Here is a 27,842-nt window from a genome sequence, read left to right as displayed (position 1 = left end):
AACCCAACTTAAATTGTTATTGTTTTCTCTGAAAAGCCCCATGAATGCAAATCTATAAAAGCTGCCTCATGAATGAAAAAATCTTCAAGTGTCTTCTCTTTATATAGTTGCACTTTGGACAGCTGCCCAAGTGATAAACAGCCCTCTGTTCGCGTATCTGCATGACACAGTCTTGCAATATGGTTCGAGAGATAGTAGGTTTGTTATAAGATAATGACTCCCTGGGGCGCTAAATGCCACAAAGTTCAACTCATCTAATTCTCCGCAGCAAGATTGGCTGATGATAGCCACTCTCCCTGGACGAGGCCCGTTTGCAATGCGCCCCGTTAGGACGCACCCGGCCGCCGGGCAGGACACGGCCTTGCCACGCGACGGAAACAGGCAAGTAATGGCTTATGACATCTATTGTGCAGAAAATTAAGTTGATAATTCATTTGTGATGCTACTTCAGCCTTCCCTCCCATGTTATTGTGAATTTAGCAAGTATTCTAGGTCATATGTAGCTGTACTAATCTCATCACAAATTATTACTGTAGCTCTGCAGTAAATGCAGCTGGCTTAACTGCAGTGAGCTTCACAGCATACCCTTCCTCCCTCCTCCCAACAAAACAAAGTCACACATGCTGAAAGATTCCCGCCTGTTTAAAAACCACATGGTGGTGAGCTATGCAAAGACAGGTGATTCAGGATTTAGCTTCATTTGCTCTCATTACCCAGCAACTAGGTCCAGTGGCAAACACGATAGCCAGTAGGGTACAGCAGGGCTGAAGCTGGTGTCGTATTCAGCTTGGCAGTTTTGAAATGGTGTGCAGGCATCATAGGCTGCAGCGTGACTTAAAGTCACAGGCTTCAAGGTTTACTGTGCACGAGTTCATTTTGGTACAAGGCATGTAGGGCAAATAATTCACTGTGCCGTAAGACTCTCATGCAAACCCAGGGAATTCACTGAGGCTGCACAGTTGTTAAGCCAAGCAGAATTTAACCTATCGAGCTGCTAGCAAAGGGCAGCGCTGCCTGGTATTTATGTAATTGTTTTCTTGATCGTGCTTCAATGAAAAGCAATCTGGGAGCAGCAACATCACAGACCGTTCGGGGTGAGTTACGCTGTATTTTCCAGTTCAACATTAACCAGATTTTTGGGCACGGTCCTGCCCAAGGGCTGCTGAGACTCTGCAACCTCTAAGCTGAGTTGCAGGTGATGGCATTTCTGAGTGCCCTGCCAGTCAGTGGGGAAGGCAAACACCATGACACCGTGCAAGGTAGCCAAGCTCAGGGAGGGTCCTGCAGCTAAACCTGGCTCATTGCACTCTGCACAGCTTTGTAAGAGCCAGTTTAATCTCAGAAAGTAAGTCGTATCCTACACTCCACTGGAAACTGTTTGAAGGAGAAAACTAGGCATTCATTTCTGATAGGGTTACGCAAGGCAAAGCAGCCAGTGTTGCACTATTTCTATATGCGTTGCTGTCTCACATGATCTTGATATATCTCTCTGGATATTTTGTTCCTTTTGGACACCTGCTCCTTGGGGGGCAGGAATATACAAGAATGTCCCCTATCAAACCAAAATGCAGAAAAACTATTTCCTGTCATAGACTAAAGCTTGAAAACCTTCAAAGTGAATTTTACACTGATCTTACTTATGATGTGCAATTGACTGACTGATTAACAAATTCTCTGACTTTACAGGTGTTCCTCTCCTACCAACATAGAGCACACTTGCTCCTCTTTTCCCTCTTTACATTTCTGTCGGGGGTTGTAGTCATTTTCTTCAGTTCAGTTAACCCCTCCTCTGACCTCTCCCTGCAGGTAACTTCAGGAGATGCTGCATGTCAATGATCCCAGCCTGCTGGATGTCCAGAAACTACAGCTGTGATAAACCTTCCTTTATAGCTTTTCAAAGATGTCGCACTTGGCACAGAAGTCCCTTAACCACAAGTTATTGGTGGCTGGGTGAGTATTCTGGCAAACCGTTGCAAAGAGTTTGTTCTTTTCTGATGTTCTTCCAGCCTCCGTCAGAGGGAAGATCCTAAGGTGGACTTCTCATATAGGGCTATCGAAGGGGTTGTCACCTTAGAAGTAGCTTTACCTGTGAACCTAATGTGTATTGTAACAGGTCTACAGAGGCCTATGCAAAATGGTTTCCGAGTGTCTGGATTTCAAAGACTGACACTATGTTGTTGACCTCGCGGACCTCAGAGCTCTCAAAGCACATTTATAAGACAGTGAGGTGATAATAAAGGACTCCGAATGAGTTGGCAACCAAATTAAGTAGCTTCATAAAACACAAACTTTGAAAGATACTGCAAAGCTAGTGCAGTGGTAATTAGAAAACTAGACAGGCTTAGGGAAATTAAAACTGAGAGTCTTTATCACATATGTCCTGGAAAAATCTATGGGTTATACTGACACAAAAGGCTTGTGTTCTTAAAATTTCCACATGTACAGTTTTAAGCATACTGAAGATAAATAAAAGATACTTTAAAGATTATTTTACATTTAAGAAAGGCGTAATACTTACTCTTCCTCATATATCTTTCTGCAAAAGAGAAGAAAACAAAACACACATTAGATTCTTCCTAAAAGGATTTATACAGATCAGGAGCCAGATTCTCTGATACACTTCAGTGACACAGAGCAGCCGTAACTGGCCAGTTAACTTAGGTTTATGGCTGCTATGTGTCAACAGAACTGCACAAAACAGCCAGAGGGTACCGGTGAATCTGGCCCTACATCTTTTTGAAAGGACAGCCCCAAATGAGAAAGGATTGTCAGAAACCTGTCTTTGGCTGTAAGACCCAGCCTTGTCCTAACACTGTTAGAGAAGGAAGTTTGGGTCAGTGCACTAACAACAGTAAGTAACATCAAGTCCTTAATACAAAAAGTAAAATTCAACATCATTCTTACACTTTACATACATTCCCATCTACTCTCCTTAAATAGAAATGTATTTCTCAATGAGAAAGAATACATTTCAAGCTTTTAGGATATAGAATCAATGAAGCTGCTAAGTTTTTTGTAGGCTACACATCAACTGAAACCTCTTCAGAGTAGGATGGTGTCGATACATCTACTGAAAGCAGCAGGGACGTACAATTGTAGTTTGGAAACACGCAAACATGCACATAGAGTATTTTCCTTATGGTATGAATTCACTCAAATGCAAGGGAACCAAAATGTCGTTCCATCTGTGCGTTAAGCTTTCCTCACATCACATTGTCAGCCACTGCCTTTTGACTGCTTGCACTCTTATCCCCTTACCCACTGGTGCCTAACTGAGCATCTGGAAGCTGCTGCTTTCATTGCTTCTGCACTGTCAGCACTTTGCGTGCTTATAACGTCCCTCTGTCCCTGTATTAGTTGACCAAGCTACTTCAGGCTGAAAGCAGAGCAGGTAGTTGCCAGCATCCTTTCATTTTTACCAGCTGCATTTCTTTGGCTAAGCTAGCAAACAACATCCCCAGTTTGCATAATCGCTGCTGAAAAACGGGACTCTACAGAATTTGGATTTGCACATGTCTCCAAGGCAGACACCTACATATTGGGATGGAATTTCTCCTCTTCAGTCAACAGGAGGAATAGGAATCTCAGCATGCCTAATTAAATCTGATTTGTCTGTACAGATGTGCAGAGTGCCACTTTCAAATTGCTCCTGATACAGAAGTTGTTTTTCACATGGCAGATATTACTCAGCTGAGGAACAGAAGCCCCTAGTAAACGTTAGCCCATTTTAATTTTTTTAAAAAGGGAACAATATTCTTTCCAAGGAAAAAAAGAATTATTTAAGAGTAAACATTTTTCAAGAATAGTCGTCACCAGCCCCTGCATTTATGTCTCACAACGGAAAACAGCCTATAACTTATTTGGTAAAAATGCTGCATAATTTTCTTCCTCGTGCAAGTATTCTCCAATCAGTTCAATCACAGGTTTAGGTGACCACAGCTCTGCATTTCAGTGTGCACTTTCAGGTCTTAATATTTGAATTGGCTGCAATCTTTAGGCACCAGGAAAAACCACACTGTAGTATACATGCACCAGTGCTTTTTTCGTTGGTTCCTGTTTAAAGGCTAATCAGGAAAGAACAAGACAAAACAAGGCTTCATTGTGAGGAAGGCTTTGTCACTTCCTGCTAGCAAAGGCTACAATGGCTCAGCACAAAATATCCTTTCTCTTCACAAATCCCAGCTGTGATGTCGGAACAGGAGCTCCTCTTGCTGGCTCTGGAATTCAAGTGGCAGCATCCACCCTAGCATGTACGTGGATGCTATCTTTTATCTCTATTTCCTTCCATGTCCCTTTGCCTCAGCAGCAGGAATGAATGAATGACAGTAGCAGCTTCTCTTGATTAGCCAGAAAAGAATATTGTAGGCATCAGCAACTAAAACACCCCCTTAGGGGAGATACCTGGCCATCCATGAGCCTGAAAGCCTGAGTTTATATGAAAATCTATTTCTTTCAACTTCCAGGGTAGCTAAAACCTAAGTACCCTGCACATATACTTTGTTATGTATTTAATAACTGGACATGTTGCACAAAATAACCCTTATTTTCAACATAACCTGTCTTCAGAGTGAATATTTCTCTTCTGATGTGGGTAATATTTTCCTGCACCACTCTTTCCAGATTTCACTTGGACATACTTCCCATCTCCTAAGTCTTAACACATCTCTGCAGACTGATCACTAACTGGCGTGTGGTTGAAATATCTGTTGCTGATGTGCACTCCATTATTTGTGATAGCTTTACATCTCTCCTACAAGCATGCAGCATGGGCCTTTCCTGGAGCTGGAGCTAGACCTCTGATCTGAGAGACTGTGGTGCGTTCCCTCCTGACAGCTCTGTGTGATGGTTTCGGGAAAGTGAGGGGGCAAGGGGATTTATGGGTGGAAGAGAAGCACTCTCCATGGAGTGGATGAGCCGGTTCCTGCAAATGGCTGCAGCAGGAAGCTGCGCTGGAGGAAAGATGGATCCGTTATTCTGCGGCATTGCCAGTTCTCGACACATTTCCCCAAGGGGCTGGCACTGGAGCTCACGGCACAAAGCAAAGCACATGCCACTGGTGGGTCCTGGCAGCTTGCTCCAATGCTGCTCGCTCTCAAATACTCCCGTCATGAGAGGTCCGGCACCCCACAGCCGCTCCAGATCCCTGGGGCCTTGCAAACAGGGGTCCAGAAACACCAGTGTGTGTGAACAGCTCTATTACAGGCTATTTTAATTCAAGCAATACAATTGCTGAAGACAGGGACAGCATGTTTCCTGGGAGCTGGGCAAGGTGTTCCCCATAGCCCATGATATGATGCAGCATTTTTTTCACCATTATGGGGCACTAAAGCTAAGGGAAGAGCAACCTTTCTTGAGCTATTTTTGGCCATCTCAGAGAGAAAGAAATCTAATCATGGCCCCTGGCTTGTCATCTTTTCATGAAAGCAGCATAAGCCAGAGCTCCCAGCAAGCTTCATAAAACTCTGGATTTACAGGGGACCTTTCATCTACATCCATTTAAAATGTTCCCTGCCAGGCAACTGACTATGGACGGAAATCATCATTTGAAAAGATCTTACTTTAAGGACTGTACACAGTGTCTTAAATGCTGCTTCAGTTCTTCATCCTTTTCATAGGATTCCAGCATGGTGTGTGCATCATCATGGCGATAGCAGTAGATTTTATATGTGTCTTCTAGTGGGCCTTTAATCTGCAAGAACACTTCCCCTGTTAAGGAGAAAAACAAAGCATGTCAAGCCAGACAACAGCATCTCAGAAGGAGTTTTATTATTCCACCACATTAGCCGTGAGCTAAAAAGGCTGGCTTCCACTTTACTTCCCTTAGAAACGATCTTGCGTGTTTATGTGCATTATTTATTACATGTATTTCTCAGCTGCTCATCTTTGTCATAGCCAGGCACCATTATATCAGTGTTAATGCACAAAAATTCCCTCAGGAAAAGGCATGAAATCTCTACACCTCGCACCCCTTCATACACAACCCCCTAATTCACTGCCCCAGCTTAACGTCCCTTCAGTGGAAACCACACTGGAGAGCTTAACGGTTCAGGGGAGACCATTTTTGTGCTGTGGGCTGGCAGGAGGGGTGAATGTAAGCCTGATAATTTTCCTTTTGACTTTTTTTTCAACTGAATATGAACTTAAATGGGTTATAACAGGAATAATGACTCTATCTCCCATTAGCCATTTCACTTTTATCTATTTTGCAAAATCCTGAAATGGCAATTGTTATGGTCTAGAACAGAGATTTTTCTTCACATGACAGAGGAACAACCTCCACCCCTCCCCTAATTAAATAAAACCACCATGGATGACAGCCATTTTTATGCAGTATCTAGGTTTATATGCAACTGAAGGGGGAAAACGTTTCCATTTGAGTCCTCCACACCACCATTTCCCCCCAAAGAACAGCTGGGAATTTTAGAAGCACTAAAGTAGTCCTGCACACATTTCCCATTTAATTCTGGTGCCTAATTCTCTCAGCCTGAAACTCCTGTGTTGGTTTCTGTATATGTAAGAAATATTATCCAAGCAGAGAAGGCATGCTTCATCTCTTCTGCTGAGACATTCATTCGGTTCTTACAGCCTTACGTAGCAGCACCCTGATCAGCATCCTTGGAAATGCATGTCATAAACAACAGCAATGGTGAAAACTCCCATCTTGGGCATTTACTGAAAATTACATCTATGTGGCAACCAGTCCAATGTTTTATAAACATTCCTGTTGAGTTATAGCAATGATTATTAAAGTTAAAAGCCAAACGCCACATTAATTGGGAGCTCTCTATTTATTCACAGAGTGAGTGCCAAGCTGTCAGGCATCCTGCATGTTTCATCCTGACCAGAGTGGGCTGTTTCATAATACATTGCACTGAACTGCTCCATCTTAAAGTGAAAAATGATTCAGTTACCACAGTAACACAGCTCTGGGTTTTTTCCCCTAGCAGCGAAGGTTAACTGGGCTGTCTAATGCATGTTGGTTTCAAGGTGTGAATAAGGGAACAACAATGACGGACCTAAGACCACAAGAGTTGATTTTAGTTACTGTAAGGCCACAGTCAGAAAAGCACCAGCATCCTATAGTTAAATGCTCTTTAGCTGTCTGTCTTCTCTGTCTTGTGCTTAATGCTAATGCTGATGGCTATCAATGCACATTACATCCTGACTTTCCCATGAACTCTCTACACAGGCCTTTATTAGCCAACGGTGTAAGGGGAAACCTTAACAAGCTTTCTCTTGATCCTGCTCCCTTGGCACCTGATTCTCGGAGATGCTGAGCTCTCACAGTTTTCACTAACTTTAAGCAGAGCTCCAAGTACTTAGCACGGCCTGTACTATGCTAAGCCCTCAAGTGAGGTTACGTTTTCAGTAGCAAAAATACAAGCTGTAGACTTACAGCTCATTCCAGCATATACTAGAGGCTGGAAATTATCATTCTCTTCTCCAGAATGAAAGAGATGAGCGAGATCTGTTCACTGATGTATTGTGCCACAATGACAGATACTTTCATTGATGCTCAATGATGAGAAAAATTATGTGCTGATTTCACAGATAGGGCCTTTTAAAAGCAGATGGATTTCTTAAGCCTAAAGCCCTTCTTGGCTCTGAGCCATATGGACCGAATCAGATGAGCTTTGGGCATATCACTGTGGGAGCTTGCTTTATGGACCAAAACTACATTGTATTTGGGCACAGCTTTAAAAACACGGAGTCTTTTGCGCACTCTGACAGATGCAAATCTGCCTCATGTCTCTTCTTAAGTGTGCTGGTCATCAGTCTCAAAGAGAAAATCCCAGGAGGAAGGCTTGAGCGACAGAAACAGTTTCTCCCTGTGGCTTTCAGCAGTGCTTCCCATATGGACAGTAGTGGGAGAGGGAAGAAGAAGGGCTTTAATAGCTAAAGCCGGGCTAAGGATACTAAGTCTTCATTTTCCTCTGTATACAGTATCCAGAACAGAGAGGAGAGAAAATACAGGAGAGAACTAGAAAGGGTACTCAACCTCAGTGGCGTTTAGCATCAGAAGACCAAGCACCACAAAAGGTCCGTCTACAATAGCATTTTAGCTCAGATTAGGAGAGGACTTTTGAAGCCAGTCTCTCAGTATTCCTCATCTCCCATGCCTTGGCTGTGTGGTGGAGCCATCACAGACACACAAACCGGATCCCTTTGAGGATGGTAATTACCAGAAGATGCACTCCGAGGGCACATCTTATGCTGTCCAACCATAAAGGGCATCTCTCAATCCACAGAAATAGGCTGCAGCCAGTCTGAAGTAAAACCTCTTGAAATGTGTGGTATTGATACCAGGACCTTATCAGCAACTGTTTCACTCTACAAGTCTGTTCCTATTGGACATTACTACTCATCAATGTGGACATAGCATAAGATGTGGAGAACATATACTAAAATACAATATGAATATGAGCAACCACATTGTTTTGTTTTCACACCAGTGAATCAGCAGTTCTCAACCTCACCATGACTGGGTTGCCTTCCAAAGTAAGATATTTCAATGCAAGATGCTTACATACCATAAAAATGACAGAATATGATGGGTGTGTTAAACATTCTCAGCCTGCTTTTTCTATAGGCTGTCTTTAAAAACTTTTACACTGATTATGAAGATGCTGAAAACAAAATTATCACCTTGATATACTTTTAGAAGATGGCAAACTTACTAGTTTATTGCTTACAGTGATGCAATTATTCTCCCTACTTTTGTCTCAGCCTTTGGAAGAACATCTCACACCTTACTTGCCATCTTTTTCCCTGCCATAAGTTAGTCAACTCTGTGATCCACAATCCCATACATTTTCATGGTTCTTTGTCTGATTCTGGAGAAATACACCCTAATAGATGGATGAAATTGTTTGTCTTTACTTCTGCATGTGGCAGGGAACTAAAAGGAAGATTCTCTTGGCTGCGAGAAAGGCACTTCCTGCTAGAATAGAACATCGGTTATTAAGGGTATGACTCATCATGATGCACTTTTATTGAAATACCGCCAAACAACACAGTTGCATCAAACTACGTTAAGCTGTTGCCTTGGCAAAACAGATTGAGACATGCTAGGATTAATACTTTTCCCAAGCCTTATATGTTTTAATATCATGTTTCTTAGTCAAAAGGCAACCAATAATTTTTTATCCCATTATTTGCGAGAAGAGGGGTCCTTTCAATAGCATGTTACCTGTGGTATGTGGTCAGTTTAGGGAAGAAAGAACCTCCCTGACCTCTGAATCATGGCTGGAAGTTTTTTAAACTAAACTGGCTGACTTTGCACTGAAGCAAATTAAGAATTCTCACCTGATCCCTTAAGGTGGATCACCTACTGCCTCTGCACTGAAAAAGCAGTTACGGGAGAGCTGATGAGTAGTAACTTCTTAAACCTCTCCAGCTGTGCCAGAATGTCAAGTGTATAGATCATAGCCTTAATATTCATGGCCTGACCTGCAGAATGTGTGACTGTCGTGACATATCCAGCACCAACCCATTTGCTGAAAACACCCATGATCCTTACAGACATTCCTGCACAGATTCCCACAAACTTCCTATCATTTACAGCTTCCTTGCCTTTACTGACCACGTCCCTGTTAAGCACACCTGTTAACCACCTCTTACATGAATTATATCGCCAGTAGATACATGTTTACAATGCTTGGGAGGGGTGGGGTAGTGATGTGTTTATTATTACAATCATTTTTAATGCTTTTCTTGAATGGCACAATTATGAGTATGCAATATAAGAGTTGGTGTAAGCGTGAGCAGAGTTAGGTAGGCAATATCAAAGTAGATTAAAAGGATATTATCAGGATGTGGCATAACTCAGTGCTGCAGTTTTTACTCATGCTAAAGTCATTCTCTTCTTCCTTCCTCCCCCTCAACATGCAGATGGATGGAAAAAGAGCATCATGATCATATGAGTACAGTAGAGCAACTGGAGAGGTTTCACATGTCATTTTTCCTGTGTCATTATGGACAGCTTGTAGCATGTTAGCCTCTGAGAGTGGTACTAGTTAAGTCTGATGAGGGTAGAGGACAGGAGAGTGTTATGTTTATTCTTTCACGTAGCTTTGTAGAACTCAAGAGGACAGTAAACATACCGATTATTTGCATGGGTGGTTCCACATCTGTCGTGGCTTCTTCCAACAGTGACAGCAGTTTGGCTGATACTTGATGGACCAATTCAATGTTGCTAAACAAGCCATCCACGTCAAAGTGAGCAATCTAATGGAATACAAATATTAAGCAGCTACTGACGAAGGATAAAGAAGGACATTGTGTATTACAGACCTTCTTTTGCTATGCTCTGGGTGTTCAACACTCCAGGAAGCACCACTTCTGCAAAACCTCCTATAAACATCCTCCTTGTGACTTCAAGGACATGTATACAGTTTTCAGATTAGTATAATATGATTGACGCAGTTAACAAAGGGAATGTTATCAAGTTCTTTTAACCTTATTTTGAACTATTCCTAATCTGAAAGTGTTTAGCTAGGAAGGAAATAAATATTATCATCTGAATAAAGAAAAGATCCGTAGCTGGCTTTAAAATGTTTGTTTACTTTCCTACTGAGGAAAAGAACATTTGACAGTGGATTTGATTCCCTAATTACCAGTTGCTAACAGAGGCCGCTACATAAACTCAGACCTTGGTGCTTTGGTGCCAGCTACCAGGTACAAAGACTTCTAGATGGTGGTACCATTTAAAGTTAGTTGTCCTGTAAATCCAAAAATACAATTAAGATCATATAATTTCCACTAAAGCAAACACATCTACAATTCTGGGTATTAATATAACTTAAAGAGCTTCCCACAGAGCCTGGGCGCACAACACTGACTTCAGTGAACCTCACCAGTTTATACCAACAGAAAATTTGGTTCCGTGTCCCTACTCATTTTAGACCAAGTAAAAAATTTCCAGGACACATACTTTTCATGCAGTAGTTATTAATTTCCTTGCACAGCAGGGCAATAGTTAATATTCCAGGACAATTGGCAATAGCCAGTGGTAATGTGGTAATACTGAGAACAAAGGCAAGATTTTAACATCCATATTGATACCCTCTGAACTTATCTCTCCATTAGAAACATAATTGCTGACTTACATAGCAGCTTACCAGATGCCAGGAGGATCAAATTGCATGCTATTGTAACAGAATCAGAAATACACTTTCAGTACTAATGCAGTTAATTTCTTTGTAAGTATTACAGGGGCTAAAACACATTTTATCCCTTTGGAAATATGAAACAGATTCATTGCTAGGTCAATTTTCTAAATGCTATCCTTCTCTAAACACATTACAAAATTTCAGTACGGTAGTTTATCTGAGAACTAGCCTTAAAACCATAAAGCATTCTCGAAAGCCTTTCAAAAATGCAGAGGTTATTAAATTAAAACAGTTATAATCTCTAAATTACTTTTCTTGTATACATCTAGCACAGGACTTCTGACCTCCTCTCCAGCACAATGCCTATGTAGTATTGGGAACTAAGCTGTGCATGAACACTTACACACATTAATATGGTGACAAAGGACAGAATAAAAATGTATGTTTTCAGTTGGCTGGAAAAGAGCAAAAGAATACAGCACACTTGTCAAAAATCTCAATGAGTTCAACCAGGGAATACGCTTGCTCAGTGCTGGCCAGGCTGGGGAGGTAGTCAAGTGGAGACTACTTCTAAGTAGGTGAACAAGTGAGGAAGAAGAAGAAGAAGTCAAGAACTCCTTAAAGTGAGGAGGAAGAAGTCAAGAACTCCTTAAAGTTATGCCAGCAGATGCCAGCTCTCCTGAAAATGGGTTGGAACAAACTCTGACAGAGTTTTAAGAAACAAAAAAGGTCCTGCAGGAGCTTAAACAGCATGGGCTTCAGCTGTCCACAGCATTTCCTGGAGAGGCAGTGCCAATATCATCTAAAAACACTTTGGTCTCTGCAGCTGTATTTAGTCACCAATTTCATAAGAAACCCTACGTACAGAATACTTGGTTTAAGGTCTGTTTAAAATTATTTTTATTCTGTATTAGCAGCAGATATCATTTATGCAGCCTTTGTGAATGCTATGTTGCAGGCCCCACAAGTACTAATCTTTCTCTGGACAACCTCTTCTATTCCCAGCTTTTGGCTGCACATTTTCCTACAAATTGAAATACCGTTCAGGAAAAGGTGCTCTTTGAAGTCTCAGCTGAAAAAGAAAATGGGTATCATTGGCCTAATAAAATCTTTTGCCTGAAAGATAGTTTATGAGCCTTCCTTCTTAAAAGTACCTTTTCTGTGTAGAATGCAAATTTCTGAAGTGCTCACTGGTCTGTCAGGCATGGTATTTCTCCACCACAGCTGTCTGAAAGGCTTGATAAAGTCATCTTTACGACTGAATTTATCCTTGATGGGGAGGTCCATGCCATTCCAGGTTATCACGGAAAAGACTTGGGTTTTTTGTTTTTTACTGCTTTTGGAGGTGCCAGTAAAGGTCTGCCAGGGCACGTGCCAGGTGTTATAATAACAGAGCAGTATGGAGAGGTGGAAGCTGCTATTGCAGCCCACAAGCAGGGATATAGCATTCAAGCTGCCCTCTGGGCAAGTACCTTGATGCAGGTTTTATGCAAGTGCAGGGTAAGTGTCGGGAGCGTATCTGACTTCCCGCTCTCCTCACTACAGCCCTGGCACGTCCCTTTCTGGAAAACTAGCTCCAGACCTGCTCCCGGCACCATGTCACTCTCGCTCTGACACCTGCGCTCGCATTAAGATTATCCGCAAGCAGAACGTGGGTGAGTTGAGACCTTTGACGTCACCGCCTCGTCCTCCGCCCCCGGTGCTCACCTGCTTCTTCCTCAGGGGCTGAATCACTTCCTTGATGCAGAGATCCAGGTCGCCGATATAGTCTTTCTCCGTCTGCACGAGCTCTGCGATGATTTTCACCCTCTTGGCCATCATGCGTCTGCTAACTTGTTCTTCGTCCTCCTGCAGTGAAGTGGTGGGGGTTGAGGACCCTGCCTGAGGGGCCATTTTTTCTGTTTAAAAGAGGGAGATTTGTGAGGAGCGCTGTAATCCCGCGTGCTCACCCAGCTCGCCCTGCGCAACCGTGGGGGAACGTAACCGGTGCCTGTTGGAAACTCCCAAGTCGCCATAGGGAGCAGAAAAGAAGCATAAGAAATGGCAATCCCAGATCAGACTGAGTGTCATCCCATCTCCCTCCTCTAAAAGCGGACACAGGTTTGGCAAAGGAAACCGTCCGTTTGGTGCTAAGGGGATAACCCATCACCGGCTCCCCTGGCTTTGATGTTATGTATGTGGGCAGAAATTTTCCATGGAGCACAGGAGTCTTATCCTTGTCACACTGAAATTCAAGGATAGCTGATGCCCTTCTACTCCTTTGAAAACAGTCTCAGCCTGACACCTATTAGATTTGGAGGATGGGAGAAAATGTGTTCCTGTGGAAGAAAAAGGCTGTGTTTACCATAAATAAGCTTCACTGGAATAACCTTTTTTCTGTACAATATAAAGTTGAGTCTGGTCATGGGAGGCTGAGGGCTGCAGGTACTGGAAGACTAACTTTCAAATGAAGATAATGTTACTAATGATGATGATGAAACCTGTAATTCTGTTTAAAAAGTTTTCTTTGAAAGAAGCAAAGGAATTACAGGAGAATATGAGAAAACCTTTAATGATCAATAACAAACATTTCTTGGAACAACAGAGATCATTGGGATTGGGAAACTCTTAACTGTTTTTCCATACTTAAGACCTAGAATATCCAATTTATTCCAAATACATGGAAATGCAAGCAAGTCTTCTACAGATAGGTAATTTATGTATGCTTCAGGACCTGCACACAATCTACTTATCTGTAATGATGATCTTTCCTTTTGCTGGTTTGTAAGCCAGCCTGCAGACATCTATGTCAGCTGTACAAAGGGCACTGGATTTTATCTGTGTACACTGACAATCTGTATTTTTTGTTAGGAAAAACACACACAGGAAAAAAAAAACAAAACAAAACCCACAAGTGAAAGATTTCAGCGGCTATTCTGGTGTTTTTCTGCTAGCCACAAGATGGTGCAGAGTACCAACAAAGATGGACATGTCATTACCGTACTGGTGTCTGCATTACCCAGGTCGTGCTTTGACAGCATGGGCTTTTATTGCTCAGCAGCAAAGGATGGGAATCTCTGCTGAGGATCAGACTGCTATGCCTTCATGTCAACTTCTTGTAGGGAGCATACTGTATAATGAGGCAATAGGAAGCAGTATTTGATGCTTTGCTCGCTGATAGCCAATACTGAATATATTGCAGTTGTTTGAATTGATTGTCAAGGGTGAGGTCACGAGTGCTCAAGTGAGCGTCAAACAGCGTGCAGCTCACCTCTACAACACTGGCCAACGCTGTAGGTGATAACCTGGAGCTGGACTTGTGGGAAAACCAAGCAGCTTTCAGGAGAGAGGGTTTTGAGCCGTCTTCCGCTGAGAGGTGTAAAATGTTATGAATCCAATGTACCGTCATCCTCAACCCCTTCTACAATTATGCTGGCCACTGATATTCAGAATGGACAGTTTTGTTATTAATGCTTCTCCCATCAGGTTTTCTAGTGAGACTGATGTGACCACAGTTAATGTTTTAAATAGCTGCTTTTGGGACTGCACCTCTGCCTCTGTACTGCTAGTTGTAAACAGCAAGGACAAGGAACCCAAACAAACAGGGGAGAGGGGACTGTTTTTTCAGACATTTTTGTATTTGGATGTACTTTTTACCTCTGAGTTTTTACCCTTAAAGTCTGTGTATAACACAGGTATGAACATTTTGTCATCAAATTTGCACACAGACAATAAAATAATGAGGATATCTCCTCTCCGCAAGGCTTGGGCTATCAAAAGAATTTTAAGCTGAATCTTGCCCTAGTGAGTCCGTGCTGGTGTGAGTGCATGGACTGCACAGGAGCTTGCACTGCTGCAGAGCTCATCTACCAAAGGTGCTGTGTGCTGGACGAAACAGACTCTGCCCTTTAGCGAAGGTACCAGTATCACTCCACAGCTCCCTCTGGGCAATTTTCTGCTAGGGTTGCAGAATGAGACCACCTTGCCTGCTGCTTACGTGCTAAAATGGCAGGTACTTTTTCCTCTAAAAAACTTACAGTATGTAACCACGCTTATAAATTCACAAGGAACCACATGAACAATCCAGTTCTGATCCAGTTCTGCACCAAAATCAGCATTTTTCTTGAGTTTGGGTGTGAAAACATTTGTGTGTATGTGACTGTATGCGAGAGTTCAGGGCGACTCCTGAGAAAGTACAGGGAGGACCAGACATCCTGGAAGATCTCAGAAGTGTTGTTTCATCTCACATGCAGCACTGCTACAATATCAGATGAAATCTGAAGGTAAACACAAGATGCTGTGCAAAAGAACTTCCTAATCTTTTGTACTGCTGGCAGGGGAGGGCATTATATGAGCAAAATAAAGCCACTGTATCCCACTTCAGGCTTGAAGTCACAATCCCTCGAGAGGCTGTTCTTTCAGCTTATGTCATTAGATTGTCCTGATCAAATTTGATTCTTGAATTATGTCAGGGCTCATCTATTATCCTTATTGCATGATAGATAATAATGCCAGGAAAGAAAAACTATTCTCAACAGGAGGAAATAACCATGAGAAATACCAAGTAGATGCTGTTTCCTTATAGAAAACATGTTTCTTAATAAATGTATCCTTTTGTTAAAAGTAATATAATTTTCCATTTTCACTCAATACATTCACTTTTTCATTTCAGGCATGTCTGTCTCTACAGAATGCAACAGCAAGATCCTGAAGTGATGATTACAGCCAAAACCTGTGATTTCATGTTCAGCTGATTGCTTTTGACCAGTTTGAGAACATTAGTAGCTTGCTGAAATCCTTGTGGAGTAAGTGAAAGTTTAATGAATGTACAAACAGCAAGTGCATATCTGGAATATAAGCAGACTCGTTTCTACCTGGTAACATGTACCAGCCCCAGAATGGTTTGAGAGAGAGGATTAGCCAGAAAAGACATTGCTGAGGATTAACTATTACAGTAAGAATTTGGCTCATTTGTCCTCAGAGATGCTTGGTTTAGAAAAAATAAAAAAACTGTCTGTTGAATGGTTTATTAGACAGCTGCGTCTTAAGACCAGTTTACAAAAAATGTAATTGGTACTTTTAGTAGGCATAAAAATATAAAGGTAATAAGGTAATGTTTGCAATTGTTGCTTTGTTATGTCAGTTATCGGCAGGAGTCGCCTTTCTGGAGGACTTTGCTTTGGAGAGGAAAGTGACGACTTTGGTTGTCCTGCTGTGTATTGAAGTACACGGCTCTAGTTGCACAAAACAAGAGGTTCACTATGTGATGACATGGACAAAGCAGCCCCACGTCTTACAAAAACAGTTTCTTGCAAGTGTGAAGTCTAAAAATATCCCCCAGATGGAGACACCCAGCAATGCAATGAGAGCATGGAGGAATAGAGCTTGCAATGTGCAAATGCAGCAGCTCTCTTCTAGGCCCAGGGGAGGTGTTGGGGGATCCACAGCAAGTGACCGGAGGAGCAGCCATAGCAGGTTTGCAAGATCTATGCGTGTAAATTTCCCTGGCTTTCCCACCTAGAGAGTGAGCAGCTCCAAGAGGTCTGCTCTATCCATCCTTCCTCCCAGGTAAGATGCTCAGGTTGGATATTACATTTGCCCTTGGGGACGGGACCCATTCCATCTGGAAGTGAAGGCACTGGCACAGAATATAGCAACAAATAGAGTAATGTTGGTGCATAGAGTGAGTAACAGGCCTTTTCATTTTTTAGGCAGCATTTGGAGGACGCCAAAGGAATGCAAGTTCTGCACTCACGCTCTGCCAATACAGGGATTTTGCCTGGCGCAAGGGAGCAGTGAAGGCAAAAGTTATCAAGGTATAACAAACAAATTACAGCATTACTGTGTTTTTACGTGTGAACCCTGAGTCTCACACCACCCTGGACAAAATTACTCCTCTGTGAAAGCAAGTCCTCAGATAGCCTGTACCCTCAGATAACCTAGGTATTACACACAGGAATGTACACCAGCTTTTATCAGCTGGATTTGGGAATGAAATGCAGGCAGCCAAGTTCAAGAGACTGCTGCTGTGGCAGCTTTCCTCTCCCCCCTTGCATCTACCCTCACACCGCAGCCCCGGCTCTGCCCCTTACACCCCTGCTTCTACTGCGAGTGCCAGGAAAGCTGCGGGGCACAGGCACACTGGGATCCTTGGAAGTGAGGGAGCCTGAAATGGGACAAGCAGTGGGAAAGGATGGAGTGTCCCACTGCATGTGGGAGAAGTACATCACATGAGCTAATACACAAGGAGTTTTACTCCCGATACCCATCCCCTTGTGAGGGACCACTTCATAGGGGTGTCATAGTTTTGCACCAGAGTTATTACAGCCCAATACTGTGCAAACATGGTGCGAATTAGATCCACTGAACTCCAAGTTGAGCACTGAGATACAAAAGGATTGGGAGAGGGTTGTGGAAAATGCCTTTTCTTCTTCTACTCACAGACACACATAACAGCAGCATTGTTCAGGAGCGGGTTTGTTGCACACAGGCTGGGAGTTACACATGCAAAAAGCCCCTTTTCCGAACACAGGAGGACAACACCGCAGGACCAGAATGACCTTGCACCAGTCTTCCTGGGCAACAGGTTCGCTCATAAAATCTGCATCAGAGACTTCCTTGCAATTAGGTCATTCAATGTTTGATCATTTTTCTGTTCCATAAGGTACAGAAAATATTTACATTCAACACACAAGTTCTTTCTTCAATTCCTTGACAGCAGACCGCTTTAATTATATGTGTGCTGACAGGACTACAGAGAGATCCCATGTGACCGCGGTGGAAGGGAAGAAAGCTTATCATCAGGTGACAGAAGAATGCCCTTATTGTTAGTGCCAATACTTACAAATAAACCTTTCCAGTGTGTCATATACCGGTATAAATATACCACTCCTGTGGCATTGAGCTAATATGTTACTGAAGTAAGAACCAAGGAAGGTCTGCATCTGAACCACTTCCCTCGGGACACATGCGCTTCAAGATTTGGCACAGATTAACTGTACCAACTGTGAGCTGTGTGACTCACAACACAAAGTATGCCAAATAATAGAACATTTGCTAATATGGTCAGAGAAGGATCCATAAACCTCCTTGGGTTCTAGTCTTCACTCCTTTACCCCGGTTGCTGTTACTAGTTATGCTGCAGTAGCTCCTAAGAGTCCTAAGCCACACGGCAGGACTTGCTTGTGCTAAGCGCTGTGCAAACACAGCAGCACAAAATGGATTCTGCTCTGAAAAGATGAGCTTGCTTCCCAGCCTGGCTTCCACTGCAATAAGTTCAAGGATTAATTCCGGCTTTATTGCAGCGCAAGTTAACAGAATTAGATGCTCTGAGCTTAAATTTGCACAGGAGAAAATAGAAGTATTTGTTAGATTGTGATTTCTCATCACAGAGCGCAGGCAGGTATCTTCATCAAGCCATCTCCTGCACTTCAGGAAATAATCTGGACTTTTACTCCTTACTGTACTTGAGCAAACCAGCTGCTCCAAAGATCAATACATTTCACAGTGAAATGGGATATTATCTGCATTGTAGTCCATAGAAAGTTAATCAGTAAGTACAGTGCAAAGCAAATAAGGAACTGGGGAGAGGCGCGGAGGATCTTTACTCCTGGCGGGAGGTGCCGAGAAGCTGTGGGCATGGGCAGCCCACGCGGGAAGAAGCGGTGTGCTCTGCAGGCAGGGAGAAGGACGGGATGGAGGAAGGTGCCCTGCTTGTGATGGAGCGAAGGGGGATGAGTTGCATCTGACCAGGCTTTTGTATACTAGGGGATAGCAACTTTCCAGGAATTTGTATAATTTCACAGGTTTCTGCGTCATTTCTGGTGTTGGTTATTTCTCATAACTAGACACAGGCAAAACGTGAAATTCGGGTTCAGATATGAGCTCTGAGGCAATATATTGCAGCAGCTGTGCAATTGGAATCACTGTATCTATTACAGGTATATCACTGATGTATTTTAAATTGAAGCATGTGCAAGTCATTTAATAACACTGTAGTTGACCCATTCACAGCTAAAGTTATAAGGGAGTTAATATGTCATAGATTTGTAAAACAAGAAGTGTTTTCAAAGCATGCATTGTCTTGCTGAAAACTGCAAATGTGATCTCTGATTCCTTCTGGAAACCCGCCATTTTCTATAGCTCATTTTTCACAGCAAGCACAAGTTTGGTATATGATTTTTAACAAAACCCAACAATCTGTCCAAAACCTAACAGAGAGTGAACTATGTTTTAAATTCCTTTTCATGGTCTGCCTTTTTTGGTTGATAGCATCTATCCCCATGATACACTGTCTCTTAATCTGCCCTGATCTTGCAAACATTTATGTGCCAATAACTACATCAAGCAAACTCCTCTTACCGAAATGCATAGGTACTCACAGAATGGTAGCTTTAATATAGTTACTTTTACAGCTGCTACTGATGGATTTTCACTGCAGAAAAGAGACCAACTCCTACCAGCTAAACAGCTATGGATAGTACATTTGAAAACCGAGCTGCTAAATACCATTTTGTGCCATTGCTTAAGGATAGCAGCAAGTTCCTCATTCCTCTTGAAAGGACATATGTGCAGGATTTTCTAGTGAATGTAGAGCAGAGCACTGCATAGAAATATTACAGGAGTTCTGTCTTAGCTCTTATAATGATCCTTGATATTATTTCTGCACCCACCACAAGTGCTAGTGAATATATCTTCTTTAAACCCATTCTTCCCTCTTGAGACAAGTGATGCTTCTGTCCAGTTGATGGAGAACTATGGAAGAAAAACATATATTTGGCTTGATGAAGGTATTCCTGGACTCATCCAAGAATGCAGCTACAACCTGAGTTCTAGATGACTGCATGGTTGTATCACTAACCTGCCATTTGATAGCAATCGCCTTATTTTCCCCTATCTAAAATGGGGCTGCAGGCATTTGGTTATCTCACAGGATGAGTTGAAATAGATCCACTAATGCTTGCCAAACTCTTTGAGAATATAATGGCTACTTTGCATCTTACTTCCTTTTTAAATAGAGTAAAGCCAGGAGGTGTTGCATGGCCATTCACACCAGATAAGGTATTGAATAGATGTGTCTAGTATAATAATTAACCATGAAAATGCTTTGCTGTGTTTTTAATGAATCCTTTTAAAGTGAAAAATGCTTGCAGAAGTTTGCACCTTTGACAATGCTATTGTGATCATGTTTGTAGACTTACAGAGCAAGCCACCTTGATTACCTTGGAGATCTGGATGGTAGGCTTCCTTTCTCACTCTTTATAGAAAACATTTTGGAATCTGTATAAAACAGCAAAACTTAAGAGAAATCCAAGGGCAGAAACTGAATTCTCAGAAGTTTCTATGCCTGACTGCTTGCTCACTTGTTTTTGGTTTGTTTGTTTGTTTATAGGCTTTTATTTGGGGACCTGTATTTCCAGCACACTGAGCTGCACTTTGAGCATATACTTCAAGAGCTGCTGGAAATGGCTGGGGGGAGAGAGAGGGCAACAGCCTGGTTTCTACTCAGGGAACCATTTAAAGCACGCAGAGGGCTGGAAGGGCCCTCGAGAGATACCTTGCCCAGCAAATGTGCTGCAATGCTGATGTAGGCACTGGGGTGTAAAGACACCTTGGTCCCTTGTGTTCTGCCTAGGTTGCCTGCCACTAGCAGAGATGGGGATCCTGCAGCCTCTGACTCTTAGCTGTGGAAACCTGTCCTGCTCACAAGAGATTCCCCTCTGCAGGGTTTGCTCCTGTTGCATCTCCTTGTCTTACACGTCCTTGTCTGTGCTAATACCTACCACAGCTCTGCAGATTGAGTGTTAGAAAACATATTAACAGGGGACTACAGAAGGGAGGGGCAACTAAACACAGAGCTTTTCCTCCAATTCACATGGGAAGCAAATGCAAATTATTACCATTTGTATCTTTTTGCAAAGCATTTACCATTCCAGGGTGATCAGAGAATCCCAACCTGGCAATACACAACAGACCATTTATGTCCCCAACAGAGCTGTTGGGTTTTCTTACCAAGAATGGAGAACTCAAAAGCTTTGTTCCAACAAAACCACTTCTCTCACCTTGGAGTAAGCTGCTTCACATCCAAGCACTAGTGAGAAAAATGAAGAACATAGAGGCGTATAGCCATAGCACATCATCAGCGCTGGCAGGTAGCGCATTAGGTCTGGGTTCTGTGATCGTTATCAGATTCAGGCACATCTAGCTCAGCAAAATTTGATCCAGATCAGGCCTTGGCACACAACCGCATTTCCTTCTATTGTGACTGTAAGTACAGTTCATAGGAATTTCTACCGACTTTGTATTTTCACTCTGAGGACAGGCAACCTCTAATCCAACATAAAGCCTCCAGGTCCTTGTTAACCCATCACCATTTTTCTTGAACAAATGTGAGCAAGCAGAGTGAGCTGATACCAGACCAGTGTTTTGCAATAGGTGCTCAGCGGCAGACTCAGCTGGTGGCAGGAGCTGTAAAGCTGGATTTACTGTCTCTTTGGGCCACTGCCATAAACATAACCTCACGCTCTGCCATGACTACCTAGGCTTCCCCCCTCCTTTGCTCCAGATTTTAAACAGGAGACATTCATGGCATGAATACACCTGACACTGGACAGAAAGATCTCACACTTTTTGCTGAATACCACTCTGATAACCTTGACCCCACCTGGGCAACCTCCTTCAGGAGTAAAAAACTGCTGTTTTGGTGGGACACGTGTCAGGAGCTTGCCTGCCCAGCCACAGCAATCCGTGCTTGTGCCCTGAAACACCCCCACCAAGTCCCTGCAGCATGTGCCTGATTTAACTGAAAATTTTTCATCTTCTCATTGATTAGCTATCACGAGGAGGGAACAGCATAATCGATGAACTGCTCTGTTGTTCTCAGCGTATGCAGCCCCCATAGAAATCCTGTTAATTTCAGGTTTATTATTTTATTTTCTGCTTTTATTGTCGCTCTGAAGAAATGCTACTTCCTAATTAAGTGCATCAAAACCATAATACAGCAACCCAAAGTATTTTCCTATTTTATTTCCTCATAAAGGTTTATTGCCGCACGAGTGACTGTCACTAGGCAGTTATATCACTATTAGTAATAGACACTTATATTAACTCAAATGCCGCATTTGTGATGGGACCCTGTTGTTCAAGACCCTGGAAACCCAAAGAAATTCATCAGTTTGTGTTCCGGAGCACTCCCAGAAAGAGCCATAAACATTCTTCATGCTTTTCCTCAATTTGTGACATTAGCATTTAATTTTTGATTGACAAGCCCAGTACTGACGTACTTTGCCAATTTCTGGTCCAGATGCAGTTTGGTTATTTGAAAAGAAACCCTCTCCACAATGGTACAATTGGAATCAGCATATCCATCAAAACATGTATTTGGACTTAGTTCAGTTCAGGCTCGTACAATCTGAGCAACAGATAAACGCATTACAGATCCTGGTATTTTTAACTGAAAGAAGAAACTGCCTTTGATGCTTCTAATTACTTAGCATATACCCCACTTGATACGCCATTCAAAGACAGACAGGATGGAGCCATCGTATTTTTCACGTTACTGTTTGCGTCGCAAATGCATTCTGGTGACGAGCAAGAAAGATCCCGATCGCATATGCATTTTGCAGGAACGCACCAAAAGCTTCGATCGCATTTGCGTCCTGTCTACACGACTTTACGTAGAAAAACGAGGGGGAAAATGTCACACCCTGGAAGCGGGGAGCAACGGTGAGAGGGGGCAATTGCTCACGCCAACTGTGAGCACATGGGGGCAGAGGCTGCCATTCCCTTCCTGATCTCGAGGTTGCAGCCTGGAGGGCATTAAGGGACCACCCCAGTCCGGAGCATCCCAGCAGCAGAGCACCAAGCAAGCTTCCCCAGTACCTTGTAATTTCTGGCCGTACTCCGTCCTGTCCGACTGACTCCTCCGCAAGGTGCCGTGGTCCCCGGCGGCGGCGGTGCTCTCCACCACGGGCTCCGTCCTCCTCCTCTCCCCCATGTACAGCTTCTTCCTCAGCAGGGCCAAATTCCTCCTCCTGCCCCCCGCGCCTTCCTTCCCCGGACAGTCCATGCTCGCCGTGGCCAGCCTCGCTTGGGGGTGGCGGTGGCAGCGAGGGCCCTAGCCTGATTCTCAGGGAGGTGACCTCGCCGCCCGGGTGAAGGCTGGTTGCTTTGGGCTCGGTTTTGGAGCAGGGCTCCCCAGGCTCTGCAGGGCCCCGGGCTCAGCCCTGCCACCTGTGCCGGAGCAGCTCCACCCCCGGGAAGCTGACGCCCCGGGCAGTGTTTGCATTCACCTGCCTTATGTGCGAGCACGCCTGGCGGGGCGGGTTTCAGAGCCGGCCCCAAACCGCAGCCGTTCCCAGCCTCTTTCCCCGCTTCAGGGTATGCCGCTCCTCACCCCGCCGCGGGGCCGTGGCTGCCGGCACCCCGAAGCAGAGCCGCATCCTCCCGGGCCGCCCTTGCCGTGCGCTAGCAGGGAGATGCCCGAGTACGGCGGGACACGGCCACGCTTTCACCGGTCACCTTCCCTCTCTGCACCGCCGGGGCAGAGGGCAAGGCAAATGGGAAGGGGAGGCCAGCCACCCCCTTGACCCTCGCTCCTTCGCTTTCCCCAAGGCTAGTGCCCAACCGGCAGCCTGGCCAGGACCCCAACTCCTCGCCTATCGAATTGCACCGGCCAGGCTCCCGACCCCACTGAGAGGTGTAGCCTTTAGGCTGGAAACTCCTGATCTACAGGTTTGCAGGGAGACCGATCACCCAGGGCAATGAAGGAAAGGGCTGCGAAGGAGATGGAAACCCCTCCGGGAGGTGGGAAGCAGCGTGGAGCTGACGTGTTCTCAAACCGGGCTGTGTCCTGCTTTACACCACGCGCAGAGAGGCGACACGAAAGCCTGCCAAGGACCTGCGGAGGCTGTCGTAACAAATCACCGTGCTCTGATGGCCGAGGAAGTGGACACCAAAACACCTGCTTGTAATACCTCTGGATCGGCCCCTGGAAGAGATCTTATTATCCTGTCTGTTAGCAATGGTCTCTGGCATGCACGCACTGCCTAGTGATCCTCCGTAGCGCCGGTCTAATCAAGCTCATGTTAAAACAGCAGGAGCTCCTGGCATCTAAGCTTGGACAGGACTTATCCTGGGAAGAGCCCCAACAGCCATCAGCAGCAATCACTGCCGCTGCTGTGATACCCACCCCCTGCGGCCCTCGCTGCCCTAGGAAACGTCTGGTGAGAGCCCCATGGTGCAGCCTAATCGGTGTCAGCCTCACGCACACTCATTGCCACAGCATCTGCCGGGGGACACAACTAATGTCCCTCTGACATACGCTGGCAAAGCGTATTGCTTTAGCATTGCCACACTGTGTCCCTGAAGGACTGCGTAGTAAGAAACAACAAGCGGGGATGCAACATAGTAGTGTAACCTCATTTCCCACTTTTATTTTTCTTTAAGAAGCTGGTCCTGTGATGTAACCTCCTGATCAAAGCCCCTCATTTCTACCCAGCATTGAAAGGAAAAGGTTATGAAACTGTTAAGCAATTTACTACGTCACATTGCAGCACTGTGCCAGTACTGCACAAAGTGTCCAGCCCGAACACAGCCTCACAGAGGAATAAAGTGGCAAAGGGAATACCGGGAAGACTTTGTGCTCGCACAGAGAAGTCATGTATTACGTAGGCAATCCATGTGTTACATCTCATCTCCTCTTTGATATTCCCTAAGAAACTCTTTGTTTTGCAAGTCAGACCACAAAAGTTCCTTGAAAGGCAAAGCAGTGGTGACAGTGAGGAGAGGCATAGGTAGGGACAGAGCAGTGACACCCTTGTGACAAGCATCAAAGAGCCAGCAACAAATAAACAGATTAAGGCGGGAGTTGAGGGAAATCAACCATCCCATTTCCTTACACTGGAGACTTCCTGAGGGTTTTTTTTTTGAAGCAATGGCTTAGCGTTCAGCTAAGGTGGTAAAACTGGTTTAAACAGTCACCACCCCAACTGCCCCCCTTTCCCGAATAATTTTGTTCCCACTAGCATTTGGGATGGAGGAACTGATCTGGCTGGAAACTCCCTCCCTCCCCCCTCTCCCCTGGGCTATTTTCCATCTGGATCTGTGTTCCTGTTTAGTTCATCACCCAGCTACGCAAGCAGTTGTGGCAGCATGAGGCAGGGGATGATGCAGGGGCACATGTGAGCAGCTGTGGGTAGGGCTGGTGGTTGCTTAAGCCAGCACTGCTCAGAGAAGGTATTTCCCCCAGCCAGGATTTTATGGTGTCGTGCTTTTCAGAAGACACAGGTCCCATCATTTATATGAGATTTCCTTATATTTATTTAAATCAAGATGGTTTGGGGGAGAACTGGGGAATATATTTTGGCTGGGTGGAGGTGGAAGAACAAACTTTATAAAATTCTTGGCTTTGTAGGCTCTCTGCCACATATGCAGAGTTACAGCCAAGATAGGATATAGTAAAGTTTGCTCAGGTGTTTATTACGACAGCAAACTACCCACATGCAAAAGTTGTCTTCCTCTTCCTCCTCAACTCAGTCACAGGGTGTGAAAAGGTATGTGTTCGTTCAGCAAGGGAACGGTTGCAAGGAAAGCCGGCTGTGGTTTGCTGCTGCCTTTGTACTTGCAATGGTTTACCTGGCTTCAGCTGGCTCCACTATTTCTGAGGCGGCCAGCAGCCCAGAGCTAGCTTACACCACAGTTTGGAAATGTAGATGAGTACTTTCTGCAACTTCAAAACATCTCCTCTGTGCCACTCAGCACAGAAAAGGGTCAAAATAGCATGTCTTCTGTAATACTCCAAGTAAGGGAGACGCATTCAGGACCGGTGGCTTCCCTATCGCCTCTGGAGGGAGGGATGTTTGAGACATCCTGGTTTATCCATCGTCACATTAAATCCAATGATTGTTTTACACTAGTGGGCTGCGCCAGTGCAGTCAGTAGGAGGAATATGTAAAAACAATCATCAGATGCATCTCTGAGCAAGAAACCCCTATAAACTCTTATCACTGTTTACTGTACTTTACCTGGACTGTAACAAAATGCCACAGAAAGCACAGTCAGAACTGCATGTGAAGTACTCAACTTCACTTGCCACTCAATAGTATGAGCAACCCTCTCTCAATTTCCAAATTACTCCTGCTCCGTTCTGGCCCCGGTAAGAACTGATGGTTAAGCAGCATCAAAGTCACTAATCCATAAGACAAGAGGGAATAGTTGGCATCTAGGCGGACAAAATGCTCTTTTTACAATTAATGTGAAAATCTCTTTAACCGCTCTATGTTCCGCTCATTTAATTCTACAAAGCAAACTGGAACCCAGTTGATGTGAGCACTCACATAGGAGTTATTTGCACGGAAGCCACCCCGCTTAAGAGATAGAACAGGTGCTGGTGTCAACACAGAAAATATTGGCATTGTGTTCCCAAGCAACTGTATTAGACACATATAAGAGCTTATTGTTGTACGGTCAATGCTAACATTTATCTCAGTCCTGAGCTATAAACTAACCAGAAGCGCCATCAAGACTGATGGCCATTAAGTAAGCAAACAGTTATTTGTTTTCTTGTAATACCTCACAGCTGTTACAGAAGATTTCTTTATAACTTAGTATCGCAGAGCATATATGAAAAATGCTGGTGTGGCCTGACTACCGTGCCTGTTCCCTTTGAGTGGAGGCACAGACCACTGCTGGAGTCCTATGTCAATGACACCAGACTGCCATTTTGAAGCTCGTTCACTGCAATGGCCAGCACAGGCACCAAGCGAAAAGAGAGTCTCAATACACAGCTGCAGAGTGACTTCACCGGCCGGCACCAATTTTGCCCACGTAAAGCGATTACACTCAACAGGCAGTGGAGAAGCAGAAAAGTACCATGGTACTGCTGCAGAAAGCTGTCCTACCCTCCTCACAGGCGGAGCACGACAGCAAAGAGCATAGATGTTTTTATAGCTCCCGGCCTCCATACGAGGAAGCCTAGGTGCATATAAAGACAAGCCCATATCTCTTGTCACTCTGCCTCTGTGCACAAGTCATAGCAAAGATGTCTTCTGAGGCACAAAAAGTTGAGGCTTTGATAACAACAATCACACGTAAGGCCCGCCAAGGACTTTGAGCACTGGAAAGTTGCTAGTACGTACACCCTACCTGTTTGCAGCTATACTGGTAAGATAAGAACAGAGTGGCAGGTGAGGATAAAAGCAATAAAAAGGGAAGGCTTAAGGACAGGTAAAACTGGAGTCTACACATTGATTTTTCACAGTGAATGAATCAAAATTACTTTGAAATATACATAGAAAAAAAACTTCAAACACCTTTCAATAGTACAAAAAGAGAAAAAAGCCTGTCTTGTAGGTGAAAAGCTATTTAGTGTGGCAGTGTCACCTTCACTCCTACTGTTGATCTTGCCAGACTGGTGATTCCTGTAGAGAAACAGGTCTTTAGAAGTAAGTGCACAGCGATAATTTCTTTTAGCCCTGTCTACAGTGTTTCTCGTCTAAATATTTGTAGGAGAAATTCATAAAGAATATGCCTGCCAGGGCTCAGGCTAGGCTGTGGATATTTTTAAGAAGGGATGGCTCAACCTATCAGGCTATGCAATCCATCTCCTCCGACTGCTGTGATGCTTTCTTACTCCAAACAAAGCCTCTGCCCCAGTTTACAGACAGAAAAGGCTGACGCGTTTTCTGCCTACAGAGAGTGACCCGGCTTTCAAACGAAACACCTGCAGAGAGGATAGGGGATGCTGAGAGAAGG

At 44.1% G+C, this 27,842-nt stretch overlaps 1 protein-coding gene and 1 long non-coding RNA gene across 2 annotated transcripts in view; one reads left to right on the top strand and one right to left on the bottom strand.

The window, feature by feature from the left end:
* Positions 1-25,081, bottom strand: part of ARHGEF38 (Rho guanine nucleotide exchange factor (GEF) 38) — a 38,235-nt gene extending 13,154 nt beyond the window's left edge. The window contains exons 1-5 of the mRNA XM_010586221.1: positions 22,971-25,081; positions 12,819-13,009; positions 10,104-10,227; positions 5,559-5,706; positions 2,519-2,536 (exon numbers count right to left, since the gene is read on the bottom strand). Of these exons, the coding sequence (XP_010584523.1) occupies positions 2,519-2,536; positions 5,559-5,706; positions 10,104-10,227; positions 12,819-13,009; positions 22,971-23,157 (668 nt within the window). The 5' untranslated portion in view covers positions 23,158-25,081. The remainder of the gene's footprint in view (positions 1-2,518; positions 2,537-5,558; positions 5,707-10,103; positions 10,228-12,818; positions 13,010-22,970) is intronic.
* Positions 254-18,646, top strand: LOC104843331. The gene is made up of 6 exons (XR_775549.1): positions 254-381; positions 1,807-1,950; positions 15,763-15,895; positions 16,234-16,658; positions 16,802-16,906; positions 17,534-18,646. It is a non-coding gene; the product is annotated as an uncharacterized LOC104843331 (long non-coding RNA).
* Positions 25,082-27,842: the final 2,761 nt, after the last annotated feature.

This window comes from Haliaeetus leucocephalus, unplaced genomic scaffold, assembly GCF_000737465.1.
Source record: "Haliaeetus leucocephalus isolate CR32 unplaced genomic scaffold, Haliaeetus_leucocephalus-4.0 Scaffold140, whole genome shotgun sequence".
Classification (NCBI taxonomy): domain Eukaryota; kingdom Metazoa; phylum Chordata; class Aves; order Accipitriformes; family Accipitridae; genus Haliaeetus; species Haliaeetus leucocephalus.
The sequence above is the reverse complement of the archived record's forward strand: the minus strand, read 5'-3'. Positions and strand labels throughout refer to the sequence as shown.